At 49.2% G+C, this 13,338-nt stretch overlaps 1 protein-coding gene across 1 annotated transcript in view; it reads right to left on the reverse strand.

Moving 5' to 3' along the window:
* Positions 1-13,338, reverse strand: part of TLL2 (tolloid like 2) — a 116,913-nt gene extending 103,575 nt beyond the window's left edge. Inside the window, 1 exon segment of the mRNA XM_055300211.1 lies at positions 13,137-13,338. Within this exon segment, the coding sequence (XP_055156186.1) occupies positions 13,137-13,338 (202 nt within the window).

Here is a 13,338-nt window from a genome sequence, read left to right on the forward strand (position 1 = left end):
AAAAAAAAAAGATTTTTATTTTATTTATTCATGAGAGACACACAGAGAGAGGCAGAGACACAGGCAGAGGGAGAAGCAGGCTCCCTGTGGAAAACCTGACATGGGACTCAATCCCAGGACCCTGAGATCACACCCTGGGCAGAAGGCAGATGCTCAATCACTAAGCCCTTTTTCTGTCATACTTTGTGATGCTGGAGCTGGGCCCTTGAAACATTATTCCTTTGCCACCTGCATGACATTAGGCTTTATCAGTAGAGGGCACAAGAGGGATAGTGCAAGAGGAAGTGATTTTTCTTCCTAGTTCAGGTGGTCTCATCTTTCTCATTCCTATGGAGTGGTTGCCAGCAATGTCCAGGAGCCCTGCTGCTGTCCACCCTTCAGAGTGTTGCCCAGACTCCAATGGCCTCACTCATCAGTCTTTTCCTGAAGCATCTCAGTGAACTCTTCCAACTTCCAGTAGACCACAGGCACACCCTCTCCTATGATGTTAGAAGGTAGGGTGGGGTGGGGTGGCCTCTCTCAAGTTTACTCCTTAGTCCCTAGTAATTTCTCTCCACATCTTGTTGTTTCTGTTTTCCTTAGAGTTCTCCAGTAGCCACTTCCCTTTTGCTAGTTTATAATCCTTTATATTAAATGTTTGAATTAGTTCTCAAATTACTGGTGAGATTTCAGTCTCCCAACTGGACCTCGATGGCCATAGCCAATTAATGTGGGTCCATTACTAGCAAACCCTAAATCTTAACTGACACAGCCCTGCCATCATCACCATGAAAGAAGTGAATGATATGGTACAGAATAAACTTTCTGCTTTTTAAAAATCTTCTCTTCAAAAGTTATTTGTGACAAACATGACAGATAAAAGGTTGAAGTTCCTAAATTTAAGTTTCTACAAAATGTTAAGCATTCTACAAAATGCTCATCCAATTAGAAAAGTGAGCATGATGGGGATCCCTGGGTGGCTCAGCAGTTTAGCGCCTGTCTTCGGCCCAGGGTGTGATCCTGGAGTCCCGGGATCGAGTCCCACATCAGGCTCCCTGCATGGAACCTGCTTCTCCCTCTGCCTGTGTCTCTGCCTCTATCTCTCTCTCTCTCTCTGTCTCTCATGAATAAATAAATTAAAAATCTTTAAAAAAAAAAAAGAAAAGAAAAGTGAGCATGAATAGAGGATAAAAAAGCTTATAAATAAGAAGGAAACAACAGGAGCACAAACAGGAAGTGCACATAGCAAAAGAAATACAAGTGATCAAAATAAATTGTTAAAGGTTCAAAATCATTTGAAAAGGACATACAATTATAATATAAATGCAAACTGAAGAAATAGCAAAATTATTCTTCTCTTATCAAATCAGCAAAAAATGTTTAAATTAGAATACAGAGGGACATCTGGGTAGCTCAGTGGTTGAGTGTCTGCCTCCACCTTAGGGCATGATCTCGGGGTCCAGGGATCAAATTCCACATTGGGCTTCCTGCGAGGAGCCTGCTTCTTCCTCTGCCTGTGTCTCTGCCTTTCTCTCTGTGACTCTCATAATAAATAAATAAAATCTTTAAAAAAAATACAGAATGTTAATAGAGATTCAAAGGAATGAAAAAATTTGAAGGGCAATTTGAAAAGAATCAGAAGCCCTAAAAGCATCTACACTTTCACCTCAGCAATTCTACATGTAGGGATTTTTTTCTAAAGAAATAATGTTAAATGCACATAAAAATCCAGCAACAAGGATGACTCAAGCATCATTGTGTGTAAAAGCAAAAGAAAAGATTGGGGAAAATCTCTATGTCCAACAATAGGGGATCTATTAAACAAATTATGGAGCATCTACACAATGATGTACAAAACAACTTAAGTCGACATTACAGAAGTACATCTATTACATAAATAGCTTTACTATCATGGAAAGAGGGTCGTGATACTCAAGTGAAAATGAAACACCAGCAGGTTCAAAGCAGTATGTACAGCACTTAAAGAAAAAATATAAGCACGTCTAAGAATTTTTTGGAGTAATACACAACAAAATGTCAACAATTACTTCTAGGCCATGGAATTACCAGAAATTTTTGCTCTTGCTTGCTCTTTATATTTTCTAAATGTTCTCCAGTGGATGTGCATTAGCTGTGTAATTAAGAAAACTGTTTTATGTTAAAAAATAACATGCCCATGTCAAGGACACCTCAATGCTTATTAAGCATGCCTTGATGAACTCATTCATGTTTCCATTCTGACCTTGAGATGCATCTCATCTTGGTGCCTCTCCCACACACAGACCGTGATCTCCCACCCATCTTCTTTTCCTTTCCATTCCCAAGGCCATAGCCCAAGTCTGGTCCTCACGCTCTCAGACCTAGACCTCCTGGTAGTCCTCCTATTTCCTGCTTCTACAGATCCTAAGCATTATATGTCTTCATTATAATAGTCCTCTGCTCAAGAAACATCAATAGCTCCCCATTTCTTAAAAGACATGTTTCAAATGTGTCAGCTTGGCATCCACTATTCCAAGGTAGGCCAAGATCAGGGCTTACCACCCCAGCTTACCAGGAAGGCTTCCTTGATTTTCTTATGGTGATTGCTACCTTTTCCAAATCCCTCTGGTATCTCATTCACTCAGTTTTTCATTTGGTAAATACCGCTTGAGCACCCACCACATGCCAGGCACTGTGCCGATGACCGGGAAAGCAAGTGAGTCTTGTTTCTATGCCTGGAGCTCATTGTCTCATATGGAGACAGACACTGAGCAAATAATCATACCAATAGCTATACCCAGTAATGGACTGTAAAAATGCCATGCAGAGAAACAAAGATGATGAGAGATGTCTGATGTCTTAACATCAGGGCCTAGGAAGGCTTCAGAGGGCCAGGGATAGGGAAAAGGATATGTATGCTGAGGGTCCTCAGCAGATCTGATTTTGTAAACAGGATCAAGCATGAGTTTCAAAAGGACCACTCAAGCGACAACATGGAAAAGAGACTGCAGGAAGCAAGTGGGGCAGCAGGAAGATGTGTTCAGGCATGGTTGCCATTAGCCCAGCTGGGCGCCCACTTTAGACTAAACGATGGCAGTGGAGGTGGAGGGAAGGGGACTGGCAGCATTTGGGCTGGACTGCATGAGAGGGGAAGGAAGAGACAGGTATCCAGGGTGGCGTGGGGATTCTGGTTGAAGCACTTGGGTGGACTCTGGTACCATGTAGTACCTGCCACCACAGAGCCCAGTCCTCAGGGAGCCAGGCTGACTCTGAGACGGGGTGAGAGGATGGGAAACCAGTGCCAGCTCAGTGCGGGGGAGAACTGACCCAGGAACTTGAGAAAGAGCTACTGTAGAAGGTAGCCTGCTCCTGTGGGAAACTGGCTCAGGCACGACTCACATCAACTCAAGGCCAGTAACCCAGGTGGGAGGAAGGGGAGGCGGCTGGGTGCAAATTGCAGGATGAGCGGGGAGATAAGTGGCCCAGCTGGCGGAGCAGGCAAAGACTCGGGGCTGAACATCAACACTCAAGTGCTCGTGCAGGCGAGCCTGAGAATATTTATTGGTAATTGACAGAAGTGGTTAGAGGGTGGCGTGATCATAGATAGGTCTGTAACCAATCAGCAGGAAAGCTCGGTTCCTGTTGCTATGTTTGCATCCAGGCAGAACTGTATTATGAACAGGCTAAGAGGATACCATGAGAAACCTGCTTATATGCATTTGGTTTATCTGTCATCCTCCTTCTGCTTCATGGATGAGAGCAAGCAAGCTGTGGAGCAATAAATTATCACTCGCCACATGCTATGGATCCCAAGAGAACTCTTTGCAGCCCTGAGAGAGAGAGATAAGCATACAGAGGCCACAGAGAGATTGTCACTTAGAGAGAAATTCTTAAATAGGGAGCAATAACAGGAGTAATAGTAACCACAGCAAGGAGAGGAGCCAACGATTATTAACTGCTTGCTGAACACTTTTGTCCACTGCCTAACTTAACCCTCCAACAAACCTATTGGATGGGTTTTCGTATCATTCCCATTTTCCAAATGAGAAGACAGGCTCAGAGAGGTAAAGAAATTTAGTGAAAACCACACAAGCAGTGAGGACAGAGGCAAGGTTTCATGCCACGGGCTGCCTGAGCCCCAAAAAGTCTCTTAAAAATGACATTTCACTGATCTGCTCTGTCACCCAGATGGCCCATTCACCCAGAGTATCCTTGGGGAAACATGCGCCACCTAAGTCCTCTACCTCCAGGGTGAAGAGAGTGACCGGTCCCGTCATCCTCAACCAACCTGACACCATGGAGTGCCGTGAACCGAGAGCCTTCAGGGACAGATGCCTTTCAACACTTTGTATCATTTTCCTCTAGGCTCTGGGACTGAGAGCACTTTGAAGGCCAGAACTGTCCCATCCTCATTGGAGTCCTGGCCCCAGATAGAGAAAAAGGTAGGGAGAAGGCGGCAGGCTATGGTGCTCTGGGGAGCAAGCACACCAATGACCTTCATTGGGCAGCACAGAGGTGCTGGTTGACAGTGTGGAGAGATCCGGGAGAAGGGAAGTGGCTCCAGGTTTGGAGAGGCCATATGCTCAAGGAAGACAACAAGGGTTGGAGGATCCTCTCCCATTATGGATGAGTTCAGTGTCCCATGCAGGCCCCAGCCCAGCTTCTCCCCTGTGTAGCACTTGGACATCTCCCAATGCCCACAGATCATAAGAGCCCAGAGCATCTCCCGTGAGTGCTCAGATCATCTCCTGGCTATTTGAGAGACCAGTGGAGAGAGGAGAAGGAAAAGAGTTTTGAAAACCATCAGACATGGCCCAAAGCTCTAAGGCAATGCTGTAATCACTGCACAGGTTAATAGCTTGGTTCTTCTTTTGAAAAGCACGGTGAGGGTTAAGAAGGCAAAGGTTTGGGGAATCAATGAAGTTACATCCTCTATGCAGATTGCTTGACTATGGGTCCATAGCAGAAGGACTGTGCCACCATCAAATGTGATGTGGATCCAAATCCTGCTTGCACCTCAGCTATCTGCAACATGAAAGAACGAATGCTTTTATTTTTTAAGTTTTTTAAAAAAGATTTTAGTTAATTATTTGAGAGAGAGAGCATGAGCAGGGGGACAAAGGGAGAAGGAAAAGCAGACTCCCCACTAAGCAGGGAATATAATGTGGGGCTTGATCCCAGAACCCTGGGATCATGACCTGAGCCGAAGGCAGGTGGTTACCAACTCAGACACTCAGGTGCCCTGAGGAATGAATGCTTTTAGAAAGAGGAATGGCTGGGGAAGAAGGGGGGAGGGGGAGCCATTGGCTGAATGGAGGCTTGAGCCCAATGCCATTCACACATCTCCAAATAGTCAGGGGTTGGCTTCTCAGTGGATCCTAGACACCCAGTTGGCTTGCAGGGCACGGAACCACCCCCCTCACCCCCACCCCTGATCCAGCAGAGCATCAAGGAAGCCAGACATTCATGGCAGATTGTTTTCAGACCAAGGTCTTTAAGTATAGAGGATTGGTGCAGCATTGGTGTTGCCAGGAAACATAAAGCTCTGGTAACATTATCTGGCTTTGGTTGTTCAGATACTCAGTTTCTTGCCACTTGGAAACCTTGTTGAATTTCGGTGGGATGATAGTAATAAAAACAATAATATTTACTGAATATTTGCCATGTTCCAGGCACTATGCAAAGGCTTTGTCTATTTTAACTCCTGTAATCTTCATAATAACTCTATGTTGTAGATATTAGTATCCATATTTTATGGTTGAGGAAACTGAGATTCAGAGGGCTTAAGCAAGTTGCTTAGGGTCCCAGAGCCATTAACTGGTTTAGTCAGAATCTGAACTTGGGCACTCTGTCTGTAGAGTCTACCCACTTAGCCCCTGGGCTCTCTCAGCACAGAAGGTGGTGCTGCTCATGGGACTCAATTTATCCACACACTTTTTGGACCTGACAGGTTCTCCAAGGGCCACAAGATGACTGCAATATTTCAAATTTATTGAATGATTCCATTTGTGAAGCACAGTATCAAGTGCCTTTCTTATAACAAGCTTGCAAAATAGAGGAGTTTCTATTAACCTTATATAGACAAGGAAGCTGAGGCTTGAAAGGCTTTGAGACTTGCCCAAGGTCTCACAGCTCTAAGTTACAGAGCCGAGAAGGAGAACCTAAGTCAACCTGTCTCCAAAGCTTGGGTCCAGAACCAGCAGGCTGGCTAGGAGCCTGCCCAGTTAGTGTCTGGAGAATGGCTGGAGAATCAGTGAGAAGCGGAGGTCCTGAACCGACCGCAGGAGGTACTGCCGCATGGGACAACCTGCTGACCTGTCTACACCTGGCTTCTCTCAGCAGCCTCTTCTTGCTGAGGAGGGCATGCCTAGCCCTGAGCTGGACACTTCCAGGGACCAGGTCCCTGGTCCAATTGGCACTTAGGTGCCCCTCCTCCCTTGTCCCATTGGACAGAGGATTAAAGAATATGTTCCCAACATACATGCCACTCCCAGAAGAGGGTGTGAGACACGGATCACTGGAGGATTGGCAAAGAGAGAGAAGAGAACATAGGTTCCACTGATGTCAGAGTTGGAGATCCATGTTGGATGATGCCATTGAGGACTTTGTCTTCAGAACTTGAGCTCTGTCTACAAACACAACATCAGGAGTCACAGGACTATCAATGTCAAGCAGAAGGTCTGGGCAAGAAGCTCAGTTTCACCATGTGCAAAATGGGAACTGACACAGTTGCCGGTTTACTCCTGGGGCTGGCTAAAGATCGACGGGGTGGTATTCTTGCTATCACTCAGCTTTTGGACCATTCTCACCCAAAGGGGGCCAGTGTGTTCCCCTTCCTGGCCTCCCCTCTACCAGACACTGTTCGCCCCAATGTGAGTGTTGGCCACTGTTGGGACCTCTGGGTTCCATTGGGTATCAAATGGCCATGCTCTCTCTGCTTGCTGGAGTTGCTGTGTCTCTGTATGATCATTACTCAGGAGCCGAGCACTTCATTCCTCCCCCAACTCAGCCCTAGCCAGTCCTCACCTTCACTTATTTAAAAAAAAAATCTTTATTGAGCTATAACTCACATGTCATAACACTCACCCTTCAAAGCATTTAGGAGACACTGTTTACCAATAATTATCAGGTCTGATTGAAGAATGCGTAACTACACTACATGAAATCAATTGTTCATTTATTACAAGAATTCAAATTCCTCTATAGCATGTCAACAAAAGAGCTCAAGAAGGAGTTGTATCTTCTCTGTGCTCTAATGATGTACACGCCAATCACTGAACACCTGCCTGTGCCAGAAGCTGTGCTAAGCACTTGACAAATATTGAATCATTTAATTGTTTCAGCAACCTCAAATAGTGAATATTAACAGTTCTTTCCAAGTGAGGAAATGGAGGCTCAGAGAGGTTAAGTACCTTACTCAAGGTCACAAAGCCCTGCATTGGCAGCAGATTTTGAATCCAAGTCTGTCAGGTGTCAAAACCTGTGCTCTCACCCACCACAGGCCCTGCCCCAGGGCACGTCAGGGGGTGATATATTAGAAAGAGAGATGAACTAGATGCTGTTCCTGCCTGGAGAAGTGGGAAAATAAACTTTCATTTCCATACAGCCCTGAAATACTTTGACTCCATCAGATCAGCACCTGCCCATCAGCAAGGACACCACGACAACTAGAAATGACAATAAAGTTGTAAAATGCCAGCTGCCGTCCCCTGAGTGTGGCCCACAGGGGAGTGTGGGAGTCTGACAGGAAAGAGTAGGGGTGCCAGGGAGATGGGAACAGGCTATGTTGGGAAGACAGGCCTCTAGGAGGCATCATGGAAAACTCAAAACTGTGCTTACGAAACCAAGGCATCTGCTCCTGCCATGAGGGATGGAAGCTCCAGGGGTGGGGGCTAAGCACTTCCCAGGACCCCATGTTCTCCCAACTTGGAGCCCACTAGGTCAGGTCTGCCTCACTATTCCAGGCTAACAGTGAGCTCGGAGGTCCCTTCAGCTACAGACCCAATCCACATGGGGTCAAAATCATCATCCCCTCATTTGGCAAATATTAATAAGTATCCCACAATGTGCTAGGCACCACTCGAGGCACTGAGCTTAGAGCAGCGGCCAAAACAGACAAAAATCTCCGACCTCACAGAGTAGGACATTCCAGCCTTGCATCAGTAATGTGAGGGCTGCTGGCAAAAGCTGTCCCAGAGAGTACTGTCCTCAAGGTCCCTGCGTGGCTCTGAAAATCAAGGCCTGATTGGTAAAGTCAGGTGCCTGGGAGAGAATGACAAGGTAGAGTAGGGCCCCACTTTCCAGACAGAAGTAAGGTCTGAAAGTGTGGGAGGGATGCAAGCTTCCTTCCTCATGAGGAAAGAGTAGCTCTGAGACCAACCACTGGCTCCTAAGCTATAAGCCACCAGAGACTATATTTATTTATGTAGCAATAGATTTTTTATCATATATGAACATGGAGTAGTGAGGAAGGCCCTGGTATTTATCAAGCTGCCAGCTGAAAAGGAAAGCTGGCTGTCGGCCAGTTTCCTTGGGTTTAATAAATCCAAAAGGCCGGGATCCCTGGGTGGCGCAGCGGTTTGGCGCCTGTCTTTGGCCCGGGGCGCGATCCTGGAGACCAGGGATCGAATCCCACGTCGGGCTCCCGGTGCATGGAGCCTGCTTCTCCCTCTGCCTATGTCTCTGCCTCTCTCTCTCTCTCTCTCTCTCTCTCTCTCTCTCTGTGACTATCATAAAAAAATTAAAAAAAATATTTAAATCCAAAAGGCCACACAGTATTTTACAGTTTACAAAGCACTTTTTCATCATTTGAGTTTCATGTAGACAATTTTGGTGACCTATGTCACACATCCTCAGCTTAACTCTGGGCAACTCCATGTATCACTGCATAGCTCCCCATATTTCTACTTAAGAGCTTTTTTTGAATCTGTAGTGACCATGGTGCCTGCACACAGACGCAGCCTGGATATACTGGAAAGTTAATGCCTGGAGGAGCATGGCAGGTCCTATTTTCCCAAACTGGCTGAGACAACACCCCCTATTCCACATGCTCTTTTAACAATATGACTTTGATACTCTTCCCATGGAGAGCTGGGTCTATATCCCTTCCTCTGCAATCTGCAAAGGCTTGTGACTATGGTGGAAATGAGAATACGCAGCTCCTGAAGCAAGGTCACATAAGGCAATATAGCTTCCATCTGGTTCTCTTGGGACGTGTGCACTTAGAATCAAGCAGCCATGCTATGAGGAAGCCCAACTAGCCCACGTGGAGAGACCACACAGAGGAGCCACTTGTAGGTGTTCTGGCCAATAGTCCAACTGAGCTCTGGGCAACAGCCAGCCTCAAACCACCAGATGTAAGTGAATGGGGCTCCAGATGATTCCAGCCCCAATCTCCCATCACCACCACCTGTAAATCTTCCCAGCAGAGGGTCAGACATTGCAGAGCAGAGACAAATCACCTCTGTGGTGCCCCTTCTAAATTCCTGATCTGGAGAATCACCAAAACAATAAAATGGCTGTTGTTCTATGACACTGAGTTTGGGTGAGGTTTTTGTTTGTTTGTTTGTTTGTTTTTTACATTGGAAACAAAAGAAGGAAGAGCAGACAATGAAGGATAGCAGCCTTTGGAGAAACGCTCCAGCCTCTCATTGTATGGGCAAGGAATTCTACAAGACTTTCTGGAAGCTGTGCAGGGGTCCTGGTGGGTGTAAGACTCCATCAACAAAAGCACCTACTTCAGTTCACTTCCTTCATTGGATTTCCTCCTCCCTTGTTCTACTCTTCCCGCTTCATTGGGATCACCTTCCTAACGAACTATCTACACACAAGTCCTTGTCTGAGGAATCCAGCTATAACTAGCTGCAGGTCACCCTACAAGGCAAGTAGTTTATTCCCATCCCCATTTTGCAGATGAGAAGATTAAGACATAGAGAGGCGAAGTGACTTGCTCAAGGCCACAGAGGGAGTAAAAGGGATAAGGACCCAGGCCTTCTGGTGCTGAATCCAGCTAAAGAATCGTGGGTGAGAGCAAATGGCAGGAGAAGCCCTCAGAAGCTTTGCAAAGGTTTCTTTCAGAAGCATGGTGGTTGCGAGGATGTCTTATAATTCACTGTCAGTTGAACCCTTGGCCACACTTAGAGTATCAGATGAAAACCAAACAACAGAGCTGGCTGTGTACTGCTAGGCAGAGACTGTGCCCAGAAAGCCCAGTGTACCTTACCAGCCCCAGGCCAGGAGGACTGCACACATTCACTCCCAGTCCCCCAGCATCTGATTTGAAAAGCATCCCTTCTCACAGCATTAGGTAGATTGTTTATTAGTAAATTTAAATGTTATAGTTTAAAACTTGCTTCAAAGGTCCACATGGAGATGTCCTTTCACCAAGTTTCTAGAAAACCTGTTTGTAAAGAACCTAAATATATAGCCAGGCACTGTTTAAAGCACTTTACTAGGAATCATCCTCATTTATAAACAAGGACATTATGGCACAGAGAAATTAAGTGTCTTGCCCAAGATCACACAGAATGTAAATGCAGAGGAAATGGTGAAATTCGTAAATGGTAAAATGGTGAAAAATGGTTTTAAAAATGGTAAGAGTGGTGAAATGGTAAATAGTAAAATAGTAAATGGAGAAACACTTAATAATTTGGTCAGCCTCTGAGAGACCGAGTTGGAAGCACAGGTCACAGAATCACAGAACACAAAGTAGAAAGGTTCCAGGAGCACAAATTCAAATGCCCTCCTGGTGTGAAGTGGCCACAAGGCAAGACCCCCAACGTGGGCCAAGAGAACCAGCTCCTTGGGCCTGTCAGTTTGCAACCCCAACAAGTCTAATGACCTCATCCTGGAGATGAGCAACTGAGGCCCAAAGAGGAGGGGACTTGTCCAAGGTAACACAGCTCCAAGAGGCCAGGACCAGATCCCAAACTCTCCTCTCTAAACTGTGTCTGCAGCATAATGGAGGCTCCCACTCAAGAAGGGACAGGTGGTGGTGGTGGGGGGGGGGGGATATTTTAGATTCAAAGCCCTGAAGCCCTCCTTCTTGGCAGAGGAGTCAGGAAGTTAGGACTTAACTGGGATCGGATGAGAGGCTGCCCCTAAACATTTGGTTTAAATGTGGAACCAAGCAATGCAGTGTTCCCCCTGAGCTGAGAGGCATATCTTTCCGTTGGGACCTCAGTGCCTGGTGAACTGCTTTTTTTTTCTTTTAGGAAAGAAAGCTTTTCCTAATTCAGGGAATTTCCAGAAGCACGGACAGCCTGAAATGTGACCTTTTCCCCAGGTCTCCCTTGCCATCGCCCTCTTCTGGCCACTCTTAGAATGAGCACAGCTTGAGGAGAGGCCAAGGCTACTGGAAGACCAAGGATGGCTGTGGAGCACGGAGGGGGCTGAAACCAATCTCCAGAGATTCTCTACTCTCCAGCCCTGCCCACCCATCCCATCCTGTCTGCAGACTCACAGAACACGTGGGCCCTGGTTATCCAGCATTTTCTACAAAATTATTGGAGAGAAATGAGGCCCCAAGGAGGGGCAAGCCTGCCTTAGGGTTATTCCATAAGGCTGCCACTGGGAGGTGGGGGCCTCTCTCAGACAGACTTATGCCTCTTTCACCCAGATTTCCAGCATGCACACCAGCACCCAGCATACCAGAGGTGCTCAGTACATTCTTGAACAAGCTGATGATGGCTTCTTGAGTCCAGATCCCCGATGCCCACATTAGCTCCCAGAGGCCCCAACACACATCCAGTAGCGTCCAGGATCTGACAGTTTCAGGCGATGGTTGATTCACCTCCTTACCGCCCCCCCCCCCCATTTTCACAGCCTCAGCTTCTGTGTTTTCGGGGCAAGGCCGCCACCATTCCAACAGTGCTCTGGAGGCCCTTCTCCCTGGTCACGAGCTGGGTCCCATGAGGAAGTGAGATACCTCAGTCGGGACATGCTACCTGCTGATGTTTTCTCAAATGACCCAGGAACCAACACTTCTGCCCACCTTCCTAACCCAGAAGCCCCACCAGGTACAGCAATAGGTGAGTACTCTGCAGGACTATTCCCGCAAGGGAAAAGCAGGCCCCTCAAGTCTGGTTGGAGCTTGAGCCTTCACAAGATTCTCAGGTCTCACAGCCTCTGGGGCCTCCGGCCTCCTAGTGACCTGGTCTTCCGCGGACTCGGCCCAGTTCTGGTGTGTCGGGCCTCCAGCCTAGCCCTCAGCCGCTGCTGTAACAACACAGGTCGTTACGGGACCATCTCGTTATTCCATTTGCAGAGAATTTCCCCACGCACCATGAGACCTCCTAGAGTGACTGTCCCCAATTTAGAGACGAGGGGATTGAGGCTGCTAGAGGGCTCCCGGGGGTGAAGAAGTGGGGCCACGTGAGGGCGGCCGACCGCCGTCTGGGAGAGCAGGGGGGCCGCGCTCCCCGCTCCCAGGCTCAGGCCCGCCGCCGGCCTCCCGGGAGCGCCCGGCCCGGGGGCGCTGCCGCCGCGAGCGCTCGGGCTGGAGGCCACGCCCCTCGGGACGCACGAGCCGCTGGTGGCTCCGGGAACCGAGCGGCGGCGCCGGGGCCGGGAGCGCGCCAGAGGGACCCGCGCGCCCCCCCCCCCCCCGGCGCCGCTTCCTGAGGGATTACAGCACCTGCCGGCTTCCATCTCGGCGACCCCAGGCCCGGGCCGCGCCGAGGGGGCCACAGGGAAGTTTGCGGCCCTCGGGGCACGCGCGTTCTCCCTCGGCTCCCACTTTCCCTGTCCCCGCTGTGCAGCTTTTCGGGTTTTGCTCTTCTCTTCCCTGGAGCACGCACGAGACCTCGGGAAACTTTGCGCACAACTTGCCAATGCCCGGAACGCGGGCCCGGGGCTCCCTCGAGCCGGGGAGGGGCGCGCCCAGTCCCGCACCTGGACGTCGGGCGGCGCGGCGCGCGGGCTCCTCGGCAGTGGGCGCGCTCCCGACGCCGCCCCCCGGGGCGCTCCGCAGGCCCGCGCCCGGGACGTCCCAGCCGGAGCGGCATTGTCTCCCCGGGGAGCCGGGGAACCTCGGGGAGGGGAGGGGAGGGGAGGGGAGGGGAGGGGAGGGGGAGGGCGGCCCGCCCGCAGACGGCCGCGCGGGCTAGCCCACTACTCATTTGCATTTCAAAGGCAAACTTCTGCCGCACTTCCCCGGCCGCCGCCGCGGCGGCACCTACCGGCTTTGCACGGGTCGTGGTAGCGCTCCAGCTGCGGCTCCGCGCCGTCCTCGCCTTCCAGCGCCGAGGGGTCCCGGGCGGCCTCCGAGCGCTCCGCGAGCCCCCCCGCGCCGCGGGGCAGCGGCGGCGGCGGCAGCAGCAGCAGCAGCAGCAGAGACAGCAGCGGAGGCGCCGGGGCCCCGAGAGCAGCTGCCCCGGGCAT

The sequence above is a fragment of the Nyctereutes procyonoides genome, unplaced genomic scaffold (assembly GCF_905146905.1).
Source record: "Nyctereutes procyonoides isolate TBG_1078 unplaced genomic scaffold, NYPRO_anot_genome, whole genome shotgun sequence".
Lineage (NCBI taxonomy): Eukaryota > Metazoa > Chordata > Mammalia > Carnivora > Canidae > Nyctereutes > Nyctereutes procyonoides.